Source organism: Notothenia coriiceps, unplaced genomic scaffold (genome assembly GCF_000735185.1).
Source record: "Notothenia coriiceps isolate Sejong01 unplaced genomic scaffold, NC01 NC01_scaffold00015627, whole genome shotgun sequence".
Lineage (NCBI taxonomy): Eukaryota > Metazoa > Chordata > Actinopteri > Perciformes > Nototheniidae > Notothenia > Notothenia coriiceps.
Window position 1 is genome coordinate 175,111 of NW_011348328.1, and position 21,815 is coordinate 196,925.

General features: G+C 39.5%; 1 protein-coding gene and 1 gene segment (V, D, J or C); both read right to left on the reverse strand.

Moving 5' to 3' along the window:
- nacc1a (nucleus accumbens associated 1, BEN and BTB (POZ) domain containing a) overlaps nt 1–8,209 on the reverse strand; it is a 16,685-nt gene extending 8,476 nt beyond the window's left edge. For 4 of the 5 annotated variants that reach the window (XM_010775333.1, XM_010775331.1, XM_010775332.1 and 1 more), the window contains exons 1-4: nt 6,650–6,956; nt 6,349–6,497; nt 2,537–2,690; nt 1,486–1,755 (exon numbers count right to left, since the gene is read on the reverse strand). In XM_010775333.1, the coding sequence (XP_010773635.1) occupies nt 1,486–1,755; nt 2,537–2,662 (396 nt within the window). In that variant the 5' untranslated portion in view covers nt 2,663–2,690; nt 6,349–6,497; nt 6,650–6,956. The other variant, XM_010775330.1, reaches the window with a different exon arrangement.
- A 5,327-nt stretch (nt 8,210–13,536) lies between these two features.
- Nucleotides 13,537–21,504, reverse strand: LOC104949052 (Ig mu chain C region secreted form-like). The segment is given in 12 exon segments: nt 13,537–13,759; nt 13,885–14,033; nt 14,206–14,493; nt 14,956–15,270; nt 15,444–15,767; nt 15,909–16,193; nt 16,297–16,608; nt 16,702–16,992; nt 17,084–18,203; nt 20,006–20,187; nt 21,004–21,036; nt 21,414–21,504. Coding segments are annotated over 9 exon segments (2,325 nt in total).
- Nucleotides 21,505–21,815: the final 311 nt, after the last annotated feature.

Sequence of the window (21,815 nt, forward strand, 5' to 3'; positions counted from 1 at the left end):
AACGTTCTCCAGTTTTTAAATATTGTCCAATTTTTTGTTCAAATTTTGTGACAAAATTTTTCCTCTCCGTCCCAATAATTTTTGGCCGAATTTTTCGATTTGGTTTACGAAACATTTTCCATCCTAAAAATCAACGAGAGATTTTTTTCACAAGTGTCCAACTTCCTCGAGACTTTCTACCAGACCCTCAACTCAAAGGTGTCCGGCCCCCCGTCGACGTGTCTTTCGGAGCTAGAGGTATCACGCCTCCAACCACCAGGCAAGGATCAGTCGAACATCATTAAGGGCTCGCCGTCCGACGCCCACCGCCAAACACCAAGTAGTTAAGGAACTCCATCCCCCCCCCCGTAAAAGGCACCTATTTGTGACCACACAATTGTCCCCACACTAAAAACTTAAGACAGGCCCTCCACTACCCTTCGGTCACGTTCACTAAACTCTTACCCCCCACTACCCACGGAGCATAAACGCGTGAGAAGCAGTCCTAGGATTCGTCGCGACAAGCCTGCATAACCCTCGAAAACCTTTTCCGAGAACGATCCCTAGGGGCTGTCTTCACGTATGTCATCAGTTGGACCCTCCCTGTTTCCGCACCTGGTTGAATAAAGCCGTAGTTCCTTCTCACCTCCCACCCCGCCTCAAATCGATATAAAGATTTCCACTTCTTTCCCTACCAAAAAACGTCTCCACAAAACTACACCCCAGAGTATCAACTCCGTCCCAGTAAACTGACGGGTCCAACCACTGTTGACGATCCTCCCCCCTTCCAGACCAGCCTCTCACTACAGTTATCTTTTTTTATTATTATGTACTGTAGCAATTTGAGGTTCGTTTCAAATGTAAAGTGCAATACAAATAAAATGTATTATTATTATTATTATGCAAAATCCACTTGTTCTCTTCTTCTCTACATCAACATGTGTCCCCTCTGTGTAAAGAGACTCTGAAAGTCTCAGGAAAAAATACCCCCTCTCTTTTTGTCCTGATCCATTTATATAAAAACCTGTCTGAAAATGAGTGGACCCGATTTTGGCCACTTTATGATGTCATAACGATTTTTTTGGCTTGTGTAACCATTAGCCAATCACCAACCAAGGTAACCCCACCCCCACACACCTTATCACCTGAATCTCCTCCTAGAGCACCTTTGTGTTCTTTCTAACCAAATATCTCTCAGAGGAGCGTGTGGAGGGGCTCCTTATTTTCATCTAAAGTAACAGACAGAGAATCAGCACTTTGGAAACAGGGCTGAAACAGAGGGGATTATGGGTAATGCTACAATGATCTGTTTGGTGTTTGGAGCCAAACACTTCTCAGACATGTTTGTATATATCTGAGACCTATAATATATTGATGAAAAACAGTATAATAGGGGACCTTTAAGGTGAAAAACTCAAAATCTCTTGCGTCTTGTTTTTCAGATATGTCCACGCTACACTATGTTACTTTCTTTGAGGACTTCCTTCTGAAAACAATCTGCCTCACCTTGAGAAAGAACTCTGTGCCTTTTTCCATGATCTGTTGGATCTGCAGAAAGCCGGCCGTGTACATGAGCAGGAACTGGTCCCCCACCGTCATGCTGAGACGGCCTGTGTAGCAGAAAGACAAGATCTGCTGGAAGCTCTGGGGCTGCACGGCCGACGGGAGCTCCACCACGGTGGGGCTTGTATCATTGCTGATCCCGCCTCCGTTATTGCTGCTGCTGAAAAGGTCACGGAAATAAGAACTGCTAGCAGCCAGCACAGCTCGATGGGCCTGAGACAAAAGCAGATAAGTAAGGCAACCCATTAGAACTTTTGAAAGACGTGTTCTATAAATATTATGTACAAGTTATGGACAAGAACTTTACCAAAATAACAAAGACTTGAGAAAAGTTTGAAATAAAGTAATTAATATATTAAAAGAAAAGACAGCATTTGTTGCCAACTATTTGGGACCTGAATTCAGTCAGTATTTAGGTATTGAAGTCTTAAAACACGAGTTCTCCCTCTGTTATAAGAAAGAAAGCCGTACTCAGATTTTGGGGAGATACAAGATCGCAGGGCAGACAAAGTTAAGAGTATCCTCCAAGATAAAAGTGAGAACAGACATCCAATCAAACCTTACGGCACTCCAATTGGGGGCAATCTAACCCATTAAGTTTACAAGCAAAGTGGGAAATGACATGCCATTAAAGACTACAAAGGGGTGATTTCACTTATCCCCAAACCTTTCTCTAAAGAGGAGGAATTTAGCAGAAGCTCTCTAAAATTATTCTGATGTGAAAAAACGCTCTCTGTAAATAAGTACAGCAGCACTAAAGGTTGGTCTCTCCAACACAGCAACACGAAAAAGGAACAATTTAGAAATATGACAACGATTGCTTGAGACTGTCCAAACAGCAATTACTTTGAAGTATATTGACGTTCCATTATCCAAGCAACATGGCTGCCATCTGGTATGATTGTTTACACCGAAGCCTAAACTTCTGTTAATTGAGCCCCGACTTTTGATGCACAAGAGAGGAAAACAATAATAACTTTAGTGTGATCAGTACCTTGAAGGCATGGCCCTTGACCACCACGGAGACATCGCAGTAAAGGCCCTGCAGTCGCTGTTCATTCAGACACTCTAAAACATTGTTGCCAAAGTTTGGAATCGCCATCTGGAGGGTCTGGGCCATGGTGCGCCTAGGCACACCACCAAAAGGTCTTGTCGGGAAAGAAAGAGAGAGAGAAAAAAAAGAACAAGAGAGGAATAAATAGGGTTGCAAATTCAAAAAAATATTCAAGAAAATATCAAATGGAAATATTGGGTTCATTTGCTCAGGCTGTATTTACCAGGTTATATGCATATAGAAACTAACCTTTAACCTAAAAGACATAATCAATTAATGTATCAAACACAATGTGCCATGATCTGTATGTGTGCTGGATAACAAGTTAACAATTTGGAATAGCTACTTTAAAATAAGACCCAATAATGTGCACTAGGGTTTAAGATTAGGTGACAAAAGAAATGTGTTACTTAAAAAAAACAGTGAATGTAGATAGATGTATTGACAGACTTTGGTTAGCATGCTCAATCGAGCGACATCCCACATGGTATAGGTGTTTAGCACGACTTGCTACCAAGTTATAAAGGGTTTACTTAGCTTTGGGTTACTATCTGCCTCACTGAAACATCATCAACCTTTCCAAAGAAATATTCACTCGAGCTATATGATCAAAATCTACTGTCAGCAGTATTGTGGGTTGCACACGTGATGGGAGAATGCACTGTGTATGCAGAGGGTTGTAAATATACTGAATTCTTATTTAAATGGGATGCTTGCAAATAATCTGTATTATGTGATGTAGGAGTTTTCTGCTGAGTGCGGTGCAAGACTAGAAATGAACTAAATGTATACTTTTTAAATAGAAATTGTGAAATAATGTTTAAAATCTGATTTTTATATTTCAGTCAAAAACACTTGCATATTTAAAGTTAACTTTACCTTGACATTTTTCAAAAAAATGTACAGATTGTTTGCAACCCTTGGAATTACAGAATTGCAATAAGTGACAGTTAATCATCCACACATAACTTGTATAACACCGACAATTAAACAAAAGTTCAGCATGTCTTGAAAGGATGTTGCCGAGTCACCATGTAGTGTTATAAACATTACTGCTCAACAGGGATTTCATTTCAGTGATTTCAGTGGGATAAAGTTGGGCAGGCCCATTTACAACAATGACAAAAAAACGATTTTACCCTGTGCTGTGTGCTTGGTGTGAGGAGGGATTCAGCAGGCAATGTGAGGAGGAGGTGTAATGTAACATGAAGGTGTTAAAAGACAGAAAGCTCAGGGAAAACCGGCCTAAAACAAAAACAGGTGAGGAATGTCACACACAGTACAGCCGACAGTCTTTTACTTGGATAAACTCAAACCTAACGTACACTTAATTTAATCTAATCCAATCATGTATTACTTCAGGACTCTTTATGAAACACCTCGATTCTAGAGGAAAGAAGTCCTGAATAAGCCTTGGCATATTGACCACAAATAATTCTTCACACAGTGATACTGAAGGCTTTTGGCAGGCTCACGGGACGTTGATATTTCAAACAAAGTTGTGTTGAAGCTTTTATGGGTAATCTACATAGCATTAATCTTATACGTCACTTCAACCTTGCAGTGGTTGTTTTTGCCAGGAGTGGGCTCAGTGAAAGCCTTTTTATTGTCTGTCTTATATGAGCTATAAAACTGTCCTTAGATAACTGGGTCATGTCCTGTTATTCTATGTGAACAAAGTGTGTGGCTTAAACAAACACCACATAGCATGTTTCCGTTCACTTCTCTAAACATTCAAAGGCAAACATACCTCCTTGCCCTGCATCCGCTCGAAAGATTCCTATATTATGCATGTCAATATTAAATTAAAGTGGAGCAAAGTTCTCTCTGCTGTAGGAAAGCTATATTATTTGTGCGTGAATCTGTGAGATAGCTTTGAATTCACTATCAGTTATATCAACACAACAGAAAACGTATTTTTGAAATTGTACACATGATCTGATTCTACAGAATGTGAGGAATCTACTTTTTAGCACAGAGATTCACATAAGCATGATATGCCCTCTGTACTGATGACCTAACTTCCACAGTCACAGCTAAGGGAACAACAGATCCATTGATAAGTCTACGTGGCATTCCATTGGCTATAAACCTTTACAGCAGAATAGAAGCCATAAGTGGATTCCACAGATTTACATAAATGTGTATCCGGGCTAAGATAAAAGCTGTTTTTACACGGATGCTTGACTACTATAGTGTTGCATGCGTGCAAGTTGCACACACACGTGAAGATACAAACCAAAAGACAATATCTGAAACTGAGAGAACACACTCTGATTGAAGCCCACCCTGTGTGAGGCACACTACCACTTTGGTGTGAGTGACTGACGAGGGCTGGAGAGAGCCGCCCCATCATATCCAAAGCCTTTCATTTGGGACCTATCCAAGCTCCAGGGTAAAGAGAAATGCTCTCTTTGTCTCTGTCTCACTCAAGCTCCCTCTCCCTCATACTAAAACACAGATGCGCACACACAAACTCAAACAAACCCACAAAAGGCACACTGAGTCACACACAGACATGAGACAATACTGCTTGTTTACAGTTTGGCGAGCCGCAGTAAGCACACATGCGTGCACATAAAGACACACAAACACAGGGCTGAGAGCAGTGTGTGTTTGCACAGTTCGCCCTGACAGTGAGAGAGAATGTGACTGTGTGTATGTGTCTTTATGCACCAAGGAGGGTCAGTGAAGCTTGCATAGATGAAAGGGATCATCTCAGGTCCTTATTCCATAAAATATATAGAGCGCAGCAATGGGAAAGAATTACATTCACCCGAACTCACCCTGTGGCTTATACCAACTAGCCTGGTGGGGAAAGTAGGTCAAACATACAAACAGCATGCTTAAGACCTTAGAGATCTCATAGTGACCCTTGAGAATGTTTTGCCCACATCCAAAACGGCTTATGTAAGATGGGAACGTCTGTCAACATATTTCAGAACTTATCCAGAATAAGTCCTTTAATAGTAAGGTATACATTCTGACTACTTCAGTGTATCCAGTTATACCATTGTAAACATCATCATGGGCTCATACACAGCTATGTGGATGATTAGTGTGGAGTCATTGGGTAGCTGGCACACAATGCATTCCCTCTATAGGCATTTCCTGGTTCTCATGTGCCCATGCCTGCATGGCTGTGCTACTCCTATCAAGTCCAGACATATGAGCAGGCCTGATTCGTGATTATTCTTATATAACAGGGATATCCTGAATATAAAGCAGCACTGGCGTGACAAGCTTCTAAACTTCTTAATGTTGCTGATGATGTTGTAGCTGACAGTAGTCTGCCTCCGTTCAGAAAGGTTTAAACGGGAAAGGATTCCGGGTAATGGGGAACAGCTCTTTAACACACCGACCCGTGTGCCAGTCCACCCGCCGGGAGGCTCCACTGTCTGCTGGCACCGGAGGCGACGGGAGGGGGGTGACAGGATGGCAGCAAGCCCCGGTGTTGAGGAGACGCCGTGCTCCTGTTTACGTGCCCTCAAATGACATTTAAGTGTATTAATATTAATTATATTCGCTTTATGTAAGTGTCCCCCGCTCCCCTGTGGCTGACAACGCTGAATTGTTGTATGCCCTCTTCCCATCCGCAGTGGGCCTGTAGAGGTGGCTAACAGCTAAGCTAACACTACTGTTAAATATTTTGGGTTCGCCCCATCCACCTCATGCACACTCAGCCCCCAGATGCACAATGACAAGCATTTCCGCGATAGTCCACACACTCAAAATATGAACAATACACTTACTGCCTGTGCGGACGAGGTAGCTGTGCTGCGACGCCGGTTGTCAAGCCCAAAATGTTGCTTATTTAAATATTTTGGTGATGGGGGAAATCGCTCCCCCTGCCATTCTCCATTCTACCGACATCAACAGGTCATCCCAGGACACGCAGCAGCTGAGGGCGAGCCAGACGGAACCAGTGCGGCACGGAGCGGGGGGGGTGGGAGCACAACAAGGCACAATTCTTTACGAACGAGTTACCGTGCCAAGAAAACCTGATTGCCATTGCATTTTCGCATATTTGAGAGAGGAAATTAAACTACAAACCTTATACTCCACGATGGTTGTGTGCAATACTTTAGTGTGTTTTCTAAAGGTTGTTTTGAGATAAAGAACTTGGAGCCGTCCCCTAAGTGTACAGCCTACTTCCCAAACTTTTTATTGTCCCGTACCTATTGGACCGTTCATCCTCAACCTTACTCCACGGTGTTAAATAAGGACACCGGCACAGACCCCTCACTCCTCTACACCCTCCCCCTCCTGCTGCTCCGCCACCGCAGCAGCAGCAGCAGCAGCAGCCGGTGAATCCTCAGACGACCCCGGCAGGACGTCTCACACACAGCGGTAGACAGACACTCACCCCCTCGCTGGGAAGTTGATGCTGGTTCAAAGGAAGAGACGCAGATCTCTCTCTCCCGGTTTTTCCTTGCTCTGGGAAGCCATTCAGTTTGAGCTAAACGCCGATAGCAGGCTCCTCGAGGGCGGTACAGTATCCCAGGGGATTGCGGAACACAGAGCCACTGATCGCACGGAGCAGGCAGGAGAGGAGGAAGACGAGCATGACGCGCTCGTCATTCAATCGCATGATCGTGTCGAGCGCAGCCTCAATTTGGGGAGACCTATCCCACGGCGGGGACTGTTTGCGCATTGGCACAGCAAGCAGCAGCAGCATAAGAGGGAAAACTGTCTCCCACTGGCTCCCCCCTCTCTCTATCTCCGCACATGAGCCATAGCATTTGGAAAAGTAGGCCGTGCTGTGCACTTTCTGAAATGGGGTGAACTTCCGCATATAAAGTAGGGATAAAGCCGCTCCCTTGTTGGCTGTTAACAAGTGAAAGCTTATAAGCAAAATACAGGGTGCAGTAGTGACACCTATCATACCTGCACGCACCTTTGTTCAACTGAACATATACCGTAATAACCATTAGTTTGCAGGTATCCATGTGTTTGCTGACCTCTGGCCCACAACGCTATATTCAACTTAATGTGCATAAGCATTAATATGGTCTGTAACTGAGTACATTTACTCAAGTACGGTAGGCTACCACACGTTTTTCATAACGAGTACTTGGAGCAAGCTACTTTTTACTTTTTCAATGCAGGACTTTTACATTGTGTTGGGAAAATACTGATTGTATGTAGGCCTACTCTTTCAATATCAGAGTAGCACATGATAACAGAGGCCTAACTGTAACTGTGTAGCATACTTAACCGGATGTATGATGGATGATGCTCATGAGACACTGTTGAACATCTAGCTATGTTCCTATGATTACCTTGATGGTTCAGCCCCTAGGGAGATAGGCATATGACTGTCATGTTTATTGCAATACACAGGCCTTAGCTAAACATTGTATACTGCTTTGAACCGGTATTCCTCCATCTTGTGACAGTGTAACCCCCTCTCTTGTGTATAGGCATGTGAAGGACACTGTTCGGGGAACTTTGTCCCATATGCTCTGTATGTGATAGGCTACTTCCATTCTTGAAAGGATAATAAATACAGTACATGTATCCTGATATTGAAACTCAAGCCGGTGACAAGTGATATGTTTCACAACACACTGTATTGTAACTTTTACTTATTGCTACTTTTAATATCCATTACAAAGAAAATTCCCTTGTCTAGCTTTAATATTAACCACACTTTCGACACAGAGTTCCAGCCTCAGAATGCTATGTATCATATCAAAACTGCAAATAAATTGTCACATAAAATAAATCAAGCTCTTGCTTGAAGGACCGCTTTTCTGGCTGTCATTCGTAAGGACCAACTAGAATTCCCCACATAACCATCTGCTTTACACAATAAACATGCTCTCAGTTATGGAATGATACAGATGTGGCTGCATTACATTTTGAGGTCTATCAAAGTTATTTTGACATAGGTCATAAAATAAATCCATGAAAATAGGCAGTTTTGGTCATTCAGAATTTGAACAATGAATTCACACAGAATGTGAAAATAATGAAAGCAGTGCCATCTCCTAGGCCCTGGGCCCAGGAGTTCAACAACTTTTAATCTCAATCAGATCCGATCCGATTTTGAAATCCCATTTTTTTGTGATCCGGGATCAGACAAATCGGCCAGATTTTGTCCCTGGAGTTCAAAGCAATTCAGGATAGGATCAGCCTGATCGAGATTACGATTTTTCAAGATGACTAGATCCTGAATATCAGTGCTTTAATCCTACCGATCGCCATCTAGTGGACATGAAAAATAATACAAGGAAGACAAGAGACCACATTGCAGAGAAATCAATAATGTTTAATTATATTTTTTTATTTGAAAGGTGATGACAGATGATGGACTTTTTTTTTGTTGAAGATATTTTTACTTTAATCTAAATTACGTTTGTGATTGACAATCTTTGCTGTGATACTTTTATGAGCATAAACATTTATGTCATCAACATTTGGTTGAAAACAAAATAGGCCACCACAAACATGAGCAAAAATGAAAAAAATAAAATGTATTTCCCATGAAGGCTAAAAATTGTGTATTATTTCAGTTAACAAACTTTGCCATCTTATTTAAATTGAAACATATTTTAAAATAAATTGTACAGTACATTTTGCTCTGGTAATCCACTGGAAATCCACCCCTTTGGTGGGATCAGGATAATCCAGTTTTTTGGGATCAAACTGATCCCAATCCTGTGCTGTCGGTTTGAACTACCCATTTTGAAGATTTGATCCAGATTAAAGCTTGGATTGGATTTCCTGATCTGATCGGATAAGAAAGTGATCCTAATCCTGTTTTTTGGTTTTGAACTCCCCAAAATCCAAATCTGATTTGATCAGATAGGGATTAAAAGTTTTGAACTCCTGGGCCCTGGTTATGATGTTCTGCTTCCAGGATAATCGGATTCATAGCAAAATTATATCACACCTTTTTTTGTTTTGTTTGTTCAGTAGATGTGCCTGATAAACTCATCCACAAATGACAGTGGCTATTTTAGAAACATTCTTACACAAACATTTAAAAACGTTGCAGTATATTCATGTCTCAATAAATGTGTATGATCCTTTAGCTGAATTTTGAGGGTAAGCCACTGTGAGGTCAAAACATGATTTACTGCTTTACAACAGCTTGAACCAGTATTGCCTACAATAGACTACATTTTACATTACAATTAAGATATACTCAATACTAAAAATGTGTTTGCACAGAACTAAGAATACGTTTAAGTTCACGATTTGCGATGTAGCACGAAGGGGATCACGGGCCATAATACATGAAGAAGTGTCAGTTTAACTGGTAAAAATAGAATAGGGTTTACTAAGGCAATAGTCTATATCACACATGTCAAACTCAAGGCCCGGGGGCCAAATCAGGCCCGTGATAGATTTAATTTTGGCCCGCAGGATCATTTCTAATTACTACTAGATCTGGCCCGCCGTTATATTGCACGCACACCTTCGCTCAATCCTGAGGATTTCCTCAGCTCAGAGCCTGACCCCAAACATTGATGAACTTGCACCCAAGATGAGATGCCAAGTATCTGGCTTGAACTAGCATCACAGAGCAGCAAACTGAGTTTAAATAAATTTTTCCTTTTGCACTTTTTTTCTTGCGACAACAGGGCATGTTTGTTTTTTTCTTTGAGGGAAATTGTTTTTTTGAAGCTGTGGGAAAATGTAATTATAAAAAATGACTCCGGAAAAGCTGCAGAGCCATAAGAAATGAATGCAACTGATTATTTAATGTTTAATGTTGTTTTTATAGGCAATAATTTCATCTTTGTTAGTTCCAGGTTTAAGATGTGCAATAAGTTCATTTCAATACGTTTTGCAATAAACATTGAACCAGTCCGGCCCTCGACTAGTACCGATTTTGAAATGTTGGCCCATGTGTATTTGAGTTTGATACCCCTGGTCTATTTGTTGTATAGTACAAATAGTAAAGTTACTTTCATTATGAATCTTATACTTTCTATATATTATTCCATTGTTTCAATTGTTTTGATTATTTTAGCAGAAATATTTCATACACAAATGTCGCTTTACACATTTCTAAACACTTTAATTCCTGAATGACCACCTTTCTTCTCTTCCTATTTTCTTATTTCTGTTTCATAACGCCCTCAGTTTTCAATTAGTGTAATGAACACTGATGTGTATGTGCCTTGTTATTATGTATTGGAAAAATTGTTCAACAAAGTGTTGAAGAAAAACAAATTACTTCCCACCATTAATAGAAAACAGGAAATCAATCTGGTCCCACCCCTTCAACACCTGACGTCCAACAGGTGACAACTTACCAACGAGTTAACCGTTTCACCTGTAGGCCTACAATAGTCATGATGAATAGATAGAAGTAACACCTGGAAGTGCACGCAGTCTGCAGTTTATTTGGTTTTAGAGGATTCTGAAATTAGAAAACTTCTTTCACCGTTTCCAAACCAAGATAAAGAGTTTTACTTTTAGCTGGTGTCCTGTTTGTCTCTAGGTATGTGACGGGTTTTCCTGATATTTGCGGTTGCTTTCAGATCATAATGGAAGTAAAAGCACAGGTGTTATTATTAACACGATTATGGCTGTATTTTACTATTACTATCAGGCATGGAAGTGTTAAAGTGGGCCAGGATCCTCAAACTGGAGCAGCTTAATGCTAATTAATTTGATTACGTACACCTGTGCTTTCTGGGACATGTGAAAACGCAAAATGTGAAAAAAGGCCTATTGGTGACATTATAGGTCAATATGGTTAGTAGAATACTGCCACCTGCTGGCAGTGTTTATAACTAAACATGCACAATTTGTTATAATTACTATTTGTAATGCCATTTGTTGTTTGTTACAACAGTGATTTAAATATTTATTGGGTAGCCTTGCATATTGAAATATCCGGTTGCTAATCGTGACATAGCATCATACCTATATAATATTATTTGTAAATATCACCAGTACAATTTATTATTTGTTTTATGTTTTACTGATTAAAACAGCCAATTGCTGCAATTGCTCCCCAAATATGTGTTTGTGATGGAATAGCACAAAAGCTATTGTATTAGTGCTCTGCACACCAAATGGATGAACTTAAAAAAAATATGATTGAATTTCTCTTGGTAAAAAACACTTTGGCTCTTTTTTAGAGACAAATGGTGTAAGTGATGGTGAACACATGCGAATATTATCCGAATAAGTGGGGTTATCTGCTTTTTCTTTACATTGTTATATTTTAGGGTCATGTTATACCACTATAAACAGTTATCAGACATTTCCCCAGAGATCTGTTATGTCTTTGAGATCATGTGCTATAGGACAGCACACAGGTTTTGTATCATTCTCTTGTTTTGCCTTAGTAAATTTGGTTGGCAGTATTGCCTCCTGACACTTTTACCTCGGAAGCTTATAAACAGAGCATCAGTTTATTTGCATTCCTTTTTGGCAATTATTTAGTGGCATAATGTGGTTTGCTTTGATTTACTTTAATTCATAATTTTTGAAGCAATTGTAACAGTAAGAAGGACACATAAAGTACTGAGATCAAGATGGTTTATCTTGAGGTGGAGTTTAGAGGTTTAGGTTTTGGTTAGATTTGTTCCCCTCCCCTTCAATACTGTCATTTAACTCAAATGCATTGAAGAAGGTATCTGTACATATGCCTCAAGATGATGTGTACATTTTACAGGTTATTGAAGACGACAGCTAATTCCCCTCCTGAATGCATTGCCTGTTTTTGTGAAGAATAGAGATGCCATAACCATAACCATAACCTCAGCCATATCAGTGTCGCTAAATATAATACGGAAATATTCATTAGACTAAATCACATTCATTATGTGATAATAGTGATGTTTTTTGGATATCATTTATCCTTACCATATTTGACTTTGCTTTCAAACTGATATGGTCAAAAAGGAAATGTTACAAAAATGTCTTAATGTTCAACAGTCTGCTTCTCTATTGATAACTCTAAGGTGGGATATGATAAGATAAATCTCTCATTTGTCAAACATTTAATTTACACAGACGTATTCAAAAATAGACTTACCATGTGGTTATTTGAGATAGACTTTATGCATTGCCAGAGAAAATGCTCTATCAGTATTGAGATGTGAAATGACGTAGCCTATATGGTGATTTTCTACATATCGCCCAACCCTATTTCCAGCGCTCCATTATATCACAATCAGTTCAACAAGTTCAACGCTGAGAGCTTTTCAGTACACTGGAGTTTGTAGCAAAGTACCTCACTTTGTTGTGCTTTAACAGTAGTTGAAGAAAGACAAATAATTCTCCTATATATGTGAGGGCCTGGCATAGGCGGAAGGGGGGGTATGGCATTGTTAGACGTTGAGACGGTGTCAGGCAGCCTGCTGGGAATAGTGCGCTGCTTCCCTGTCGAGGGGGCCATGGCACTTAGACTGGCAGCAGCATGCTATGACTCCATCCCAGCAACAGTGTCACAGATTTGGGCAGGCTGACAAAGGATTCCCAGCCAATCAGGGTACACACAGTGCCAGATCACTCCAGAGGAAGCCAATAGTAAGCCTTAATGTGCTCGTGTCATCCCTCCCAGATGTGAATTCCTTCAAAACCCACAAGGTACACAAATGCAGGCACAAACACGCAGCTCTAACTCAAAGACATAGTGTGCACATTTACGTGACTGTGTGTGTGTGTATGGAAAGGAGAATACATATAAAAACAGTCTCTGTGTGTGTCTGCAAGTGAATGCACCACTGTATCATACCACTAAGTAAGTGCATTTCAGACCTGTCAGCATCTTAAAAATACTACATAACTCTTGTTTACATAGAGGTGGCCAATCACCACTGCTGCATGTGAAGCGTTGTCTACCTCTAGTGGACAATCTGAGTAACACAGGAGTGTTTGCACTGTGACAAGTGTACTGTATTGTACTGATATGATTGTGTCATGTCACCATTTGTGATTTTAAATCATAGAGGCAGGTAAGAACAAAGTTTTTTTTTCAAATGTTATTGTTTATTTTAAAAATGCAATAATGTGTCCACACCAAATAGAGAATGAAACGTATACAGACAAAAAAGAATATAGTATAAAACAGTTTTCTAACCACAGATATTTAAAAATGAAAATCCATGACACTTTAACATTGTATGCCACATGCCATTAAAAATCCTCAAAAGTCCACATTTGGATCATAAAATGGTATCATCATTTAGTCTGAAAAAAGAAAGCAGAGGGAAGTTGTCAGGATCTGGTGACTGTTTTGAATCAAAATATAAAAAAAGGGAAATTCAAACAGTTACTTTAAATTCCCTCAAACTACTACATATGTTTTATCTTACCTTAATCATGGTAGCAAAGACACCATAGATGAAGGAGATGAGGAAACACGGGAGAAAAGTGAAAGCCAAATACCAGCCTTCAACACCGGTTTCTTGGTTCACATCTGCATCCAGGATGTCATCTAGAAAATTACAGTCCTCCAAGTTGTCTGTGAAATAATTAAAATGAGATTTGTCAGTTAAATGTTGTGTCGGGACACGACACATACTACATTGACTTGGACACACCGAAAGAGAGAATGTTAAAATATATTATCTTGCAATAGACGGTTGACCTTTTTTAATTTGCAACAAAGACATGGATCATAAACAAACTCGCACCTGGTTTTGATGAATTCAGGGATATGCTGGTGTTTGCATGCGTGACCCTGCAGGTGATTCTGACCCCAGGTAACCAGATGACTTGAGACAGACTAAGGTGGCTTTGGATGCTGAACGTTCCCTTTGGGCCTCTGTGGGGTTCACTAGTGTTGTAGTGCAACAGTTCACTGGTGTCATCGAGGAACCAAGTGATGTTTATGGAAGCTGGACTGTAGCCAAAGACCAAGCAAACAAGTTCACCAGAGCCCTGGAGAATGGTGGCCGAAGGTTTGCTGTATGTCACTGTGGCTGGAGAAAAGGATCATGAGTTATTTTTGAATTAATTTGTATTTGGATGATGACAAATCAAGAAACACCTGTATTTAGAGGGGATATACCATAGTCTCTACTAGAAAATGCTTTAATGTAAGAAAAACAAGTGTTCTTCTGATAATCTCTGGCTACATTTTAGTGCTTATCTCTCTCTCCCCTCCTGTAAAAACAAAGTCTGCTCTGATTGGAAGAAATGCTTACAGTCACTTCTTTACCTTTTTGCTTACTGCTACTCTGCAACATTATGAGCAAGCTACGGTGGACAAAAAACCGCGGTCTATGGTCAAAATAAATTATTTTGAGTGTCTGTATTTTAGCTTATACAATCAACAACATTCTGTCATTATGAAAATCCAGGCGTATTGCCCCCCTTTGATCTTAACACATCTCCACTATGATAAACAACTGCAATTTTACTAAAGGTTATACACGGCTCACCGAAAACATCCTTCATAGTGCTTTTAAAAGGCTTTTCAGATGACTCATGCGTAACAACACAAGCATACGCAGACTCATTGTCGTCGTCAGTTTTTGAAAGTCTGCTGCTCATTGAATAAGTGCTGCTCCCGGAGTACTTCCATGCAGGACTGTTGGTGTAACGAGTAGAGGGGAGTCGCTGGTCATTCTCTTCCCAGTTCACTATGATGTTGGCCGGGAAAAATCCAGAAACTTCGCAAATTAGTGCGTTGACTTCTGATGTAGACAGTTCAGAGGTAGTCGGTTGTATTATCTTCACTGTTGGTTGGTCCATGTCTTTAGAAACGGAAAAAGAAGGCAAGAGGAAATAGAGAATTATATTATGACCATTTATCATCAAACATCTTGTAGGATTTTTTTATGGAGGGTTCTGATGCCTTCTCAAATTATGTTTAGAAACAGCTATAAGCAATCACAACAAATCATATGCTTTTTATGCATAACACTACCTCTGCTTTTGCTAATATGATCCACGTAGCCCTTGTTGGAACATCGGTGCTTTGCCTCACAAGACACATGTTTATATGCATGCCAATCCTCCACCGACACAATCAGGGAGCTCCACAAAGTCTCTGTCCCATTGCTGTGACTCACTGGTGGCTCGTTAAGGGCATTCAGGGAATTCCTGCCACCTACTTTCCAATTGACAGAGAAATCACTAAGAGACGGGCCGACCAGAAGACAGGTGATATTCACCCGCGTCTTATTCATAAGCTCCTGGAGTGGTGGTCCCTGAACATACACACCAACTGTCGTAGATGATGCTGGAGTTACTGTAAAAAGGGAACAAGACATTTAAAGGGGGAGCACATGCAACACCAATCAAGTAATGATTGTGGGATAAAGGATTCAAATTCAAAAACATGTTTAATGTACACTTACTGCAAGGGTATGATTACTGATTTTCATTTTACCTGAGCAGATGCTGATGTTCTTTCTCACAGTTTTTTCCAGAAACTTGTCATAAACTTCACAAGTGAAGACCTTCCCTGTGCTCCACTCTGATGGAGGGATCTGAAGTTGACTGGTTACCGCCACACGTCCACCTGCATCCATGCTCATTTCATTAGTTGATGGAGAGCTTTGCTGAGACTCAGGAGACCATTTGATTTGTGGGTCGAAGCCCGATCCAGAACACGAGAGTCTCTGGGTTCCTGATTCTTCACTGAGGGCCAGAAGAAGTTCCACTGATGGCTCTACTTAAAAATGAGATGTATCAATGCACCAATTAAACAATAAGTGAATATTTTAGGTTTAAAACATGGCAACTGTCATCAAGGAAGAAAGTATAACTCCTCTCACCAAAAATACTGCCAATGGAGTTTGATTCAAAGCTGTTGGAGAAGCCTTGGTGAACTTTGCAGGTGAACTTTGCATTTTCATTCCAGTAACGTTGAAGGACAGAGAAACTTGTACTGATTGAATGGAGGCCTGGGGCTTGAGGAAGATCGACATAATGTGGGACAGAAATGTCAAGACCGTCGCTCTGAAAAGTGACGTACAGGTCATGGGATGAGAGCTTTGTGATGTCACACTTCAGCACAGCCTTTTCTCCTTCCAGAAAATCCTTTAGAGATCTCCTGATGCTAACCAATGGAGCTGTAACTGCAGGCCCTGGATGATTTAGAAGAAAACAAAGCAGATTCTATTGTTTTATGTATTTAGTTGTCAAAGACATCTATTATTCATATAGTATAGTAATCATACCTGCAACATTCACAGTCTTCTCAGTGGATGAGAAGCACTTATGTTCAGCTTTACATGTCAGAAAGCCAAGTTTTTTCCATAGACTTGAGGTCAGCGTCACTTCACTGAAAATATGAGTTGTGTTACTCTGCACTGAGCTGCTTTCTGTCACTTCATCACCCATCAGCCAGGTCACCTTGGCTTTAAACATAGTGTGGACCACACATGTAGCTTTCACCGTGGATCCTGCCATCATTACAGTCTTGAAGCTGGGGATCTCCACATGGATGGGGGGAGGGGCACTTGCATGGACTGCAGGAACCAAAAACACACTTGTATATACATGTTCTCATTAACACTCCCTATTTTTTTCATTGTGCTGTGAAGTAGTAGCTGTACTTACGTTGACAAATACTTGTTGTTTTTATAAATTCCGTATTTTTTTGAACGGACTTGCATGTATAAATTGAGCCACCTGCCCACTCTTTGATATTCGGCACAATCTCGCTGCTTAAACTGAAGGTTTCCTCCACTCTTTCCACACTCTGCAACTGCTTCTGGATACCCACATTAGTTAGATGTTGGTTGTCCTGCTTCCACTCCACTTTCAGTCCGTCAGGAAAGTAGCCACTTAGGGTGCAGATGAGTCTGACTGGTGAGGTCCCAAATTCACCTTCCCACAAAGGGTGTAGTGTGATATTTGGAGGGACAATCCGCTGTACTGAGATAGAGAAAATATCCATTACTTGCTTCATTCTAAAAGTTAGATGTGGACAATTTTCAAATATAAGATGATTTAGTCTTTTAAGATATACATACCTTTTTAGTCAAGTTACCAACTGCGTTTTTTCATATCTAAGTGTATTATATTCATATAAGGCTAGGTGGCAGAGTTGTACTTTTACATGGTCTGGTGTCTTACAGTCAGGTGGAGACGAGGCTTGAAGTCTGTTGCACAGATGTTGCAGAATGACAGGGCAGAGTGATCAGGGCAAGCAGCAAGCGGAAGCATTGAGTAACACCCAGGTCCCAAAAAAGTACCAAAATACAGAAGTGAAACACTGCCAAGAGCAACGGTGCATGACAGACACCAGGTGTGAGGTGTGGTTATGCCAGTAAAAGAAACAATGTGCACATTTAAATATCTCATATCAGTTTTCACATAGATTTTACATGACTTCTCATGACTTTGATAAAGGTTTTAGTTCTCAATTCCATTAATAATAGACTTGAGAACTTACTGACTGTAAAAATAAATTTACATTTAGACATTTACATAATGAGTTTAACATGGGGTGTTGATTCCAGGTGCTGGGTAGGTTACGAAAAAATGTCAAGAGCAACGTCAATGGTTATCTTTAATGAAATATTTATTTTTCAAAAACACACAAAGCTCTTTTAAGAAAAATGATAAAGGACAGTTGCGATAACTTACATGGTACCATGAGTTTATAAGAAAGAAATGTGAAACCCCCCCCCCCTTTTCTTTTTTTTTACAGAAAGTTCACCTCGTTTCATTTAACCTGAAAAGACAAAAGAAAAAAATGGTTTAGAAATAACTAATAATAACTGTATCAATAAATGGTATCAATACTTAGTGTTGCAACTGGCTTATGTTGTAGTATGATGTTCTCATTTAATTCATTAAGCTTCATTAATCTATGTGAAAGATAATATTCAACACTCAATAAAATGTTAAGACAAAACTTTAAGTATGATGGTTACCATAGGGTTGACTTAACACCTCTGTAGAAAAGTCTTTAAAACTCTTTACGTAAAAAGGTATTTTTTTCTTTTTTAAAGTACTGTAGGATCTGTGTCCGCCCCTCAACATGCCTACATCATTGATATTGGGACTTTTGCTAAAAACCCTTTAATAATGTATCACTACCTTTTATTAAAAACATTACTATATTTACTATAAAGAAAATATAAATAATGTGAGATTATCTTTGGCGATACTGAATTCATTCTCAAAAAGACTTCACATGTTTTATTTATAGTTCAATGTCCATTTAAGTGTTCAGGTCTCCCGTGACACGTTTCAAGTTTCAATTATACAATAAGTAAGTAACATTTATTTATAATCTGCTTTTCACAGCAAAGTCAAGTGATTGACAAAACATTAAAACATCATAGGAATCATAAAATAATAAATGACCACACAAGTCACGTGTTAAGAAGTGCTAAAAACACAAAAACACAATAATAACTAAGCTCTAGTTTTTTTTATCGGAACAAGGCTTCATGATATCCCCCACAACAGCTATATACACACTACAACACTGATTTTGACAATTTTAGCCAAGTTTTAAGGTCTCTAAAAAAAATAAGTGTATCATTTGGTGTTCGGGTCTGGGCAGCATTGTTGTGGGTGACTCGGGGTCAAATTTGGCCCAATCAAGATTAATCTTTGACTTTAGACACCACAGAGGTTACTGTAGTTAATAATATACAGTTTTAAAAACTTTTTTGGGGGAAATTGAATTCTAATATTAGTCTATTATAGTCAGATAACGTAATGATCCACTGTCTTCACTATAGGGAATATAATGATTGAATTGAATCACATTTTTTACTTAAATATGTGGTGTAAAGTGTTTTGGTGCCATACAATAAAATGACAACAGGATTGTATGGTTATGAATGCATAATAAGTTAGTTATAATGTAGATAAAACAATATTGGATGATAGTCATTATATTTGACTGTTTTGGACTTAGATCAATCTTAAAGAACACCATGAACGGTAACAGCTTTCCAACACAACACAACGGTTAAACTTTGTTTTTATTGAATTTGTTTACCTAAAGAATCCTAGTTGTATTACTCTTAAGCAAAAGTTAATGCCTTTGCTCAGATTGCAAAAAAATACTTAGATCAAGTTTAAAGTAGCTGTGAATAATGCAAATGCAGATTCCACGGCTCTGATCACGTACAATTAGTTTTACTCAGATTTTATGCATATGGCTGGTTGTTCTTTACTATTTAAATGTTTTTTATAAAAATAAGATTACAATAAATAGTATTGCTTATGTTAATTTATTGAATCATAACCCCTGTATCATGCTGCCTATCTTATTGCCTGATTCTAGCCAATTCACAATAAGGCAGTTATGATATGATTACTATCACGTATTATTATCACGTATTCTGACATTTCATTTACAACGTCTATTCACTACATGCACCCTTTGTAACTTCTCATATTAGTGTAGTTTTCTGTCCACCCCTTAGTGTTGTTTGAAGACATCCAACTATTTACTCAGTTGTCTTTTTCTGGCTGAATTCAATCCACATCATTACCTAATCAACTCATTATTACCTTGAAAGCAGTGGTTCCAATGGCGAACAGCAGAGTGATGAGGAAGAGAAGGATGAAGGTGATGGCTGTGCTTCCCATGTTATCTTCTTCTACCTCTGTGCTTCCCATGTTAGCTTCTTCTACCTCTGTGCATCCCGTGTTACCTTCTTCTACCTTCTTCTCAATGTTCGTTTGGTTGGGTTCTGGATGTAGAGAAATTATTCAGTTAATACCTGAGACAAACCCAGCTTTAAAACAGTAGCTCATGAGATAATTACCATATCATAATCACTTCCCTTCCCCACTCTTAATAACCTCAGGCCAGTGTGAAACTACAGTAACTCAATGTCAGTTAATTCAAGTTTAACTACAAATTTAAATAATGTAACTATACATTATTGTAAGTGTAAAAGGCTGGGCTAAAGGTCCCACTAAAATTGATTATGATAATTAAATTCATCCTACAATGATCTTGAATTGCTTTTGAAAGACCCCTTTATGTGTCATGACCTGGCTTATTATTCGACCATAGAGCTGGAGTTTGGCCATGAATAACTATTTGTCTTATGTCGGGGTGCAAGACCCAGTAGTAGAAACACACGTACACAAAGTCACACAAACAATGGTAATACTATGTATACAAAAAAACAATAAACAAATTGATTTTCTTCATTAGATTTTGTGAGGTGATGTTGTTAAATTTGATCTATTTTAATCACTGCTTAACACACGGATGGCTTAACCTAATGTGTATTGCATTAGGAGAGCGCTGTGACTCCACACTTAAAGTATCCAATCCATTTTATTTCTATAGCACATTTAAAAACAACAGAGTTGAACAAAGTGCTGTACTTTAACAACAATATAAAAACATAGCATAATTAAATACATAAAAAATAGACATGAAACAAATGTAAAACACGAGAAAATGAAACCAGATCAGAAGCCACAGATTGAAAAACTCTCCTACATGTTACCGACCTTTCGGGCTGTAAGGGAGTATTTGATGCTGAACTTACGTCTGTGGCATGGACGATGGGCACCAAGATTGTCTGCAAGGTGGAGCATAAAGATTAGATGACACCACTTACAAGATCCTATCAAAGGATTAATGGTAAGACTGAAAAACTCTCCTACATGATGTAAAAACAATACAAAACATTAACTAGTAAGATAATTCTTCACTGTCTCCTCATTTCAAAAAGGGGGCACAGGTTGTCCTGAAGCAGATGCGGATGTACATATGATCAAACCCCTCAATGGAGGACATGTTATTACACCACAAAGGAACGGTATCTTGTCAAGTCAAGGTTAACGAACCATCTCTGGATAAGATTTCGTGGGAGACCAAGACTGGAAATCCAATACTTGGTGCTGACCCAATTACCGAACTTAAGGGCTGTAAGGGAGTATTTGATGCTGAACTTACCATCATGTCTGTGGCATGGACAAAGGGCACCAAGATTGTCTGCAAGGTGGAACATAAAGATTAGATGACACCACTTACAAGATCCTACCAAAGGATTAATGGTAAGACTGAAAAACTCTCCTACATGATGTAAAAACAATACAAAACATTAACTAGTAAGATAATTCTTCACTGTCTCCTCATTTAAAAAAGGGGGCACAGGTTGTCCTGAAGCAGATGCGGATGTACATATGATCAAACCCCTCAATGGAGGACATGTTATTACACCACAAAGGACCGGTATCTTGTCAAGTCAAGGTTAACAAACCATCTCTGGATAAGATTTCTTGGGAGACCAAGACTGGAAATCCAATACTTGGTGCTGACCCAATTACCGAACTTAAGGGCTGTAAGGGAGTATTT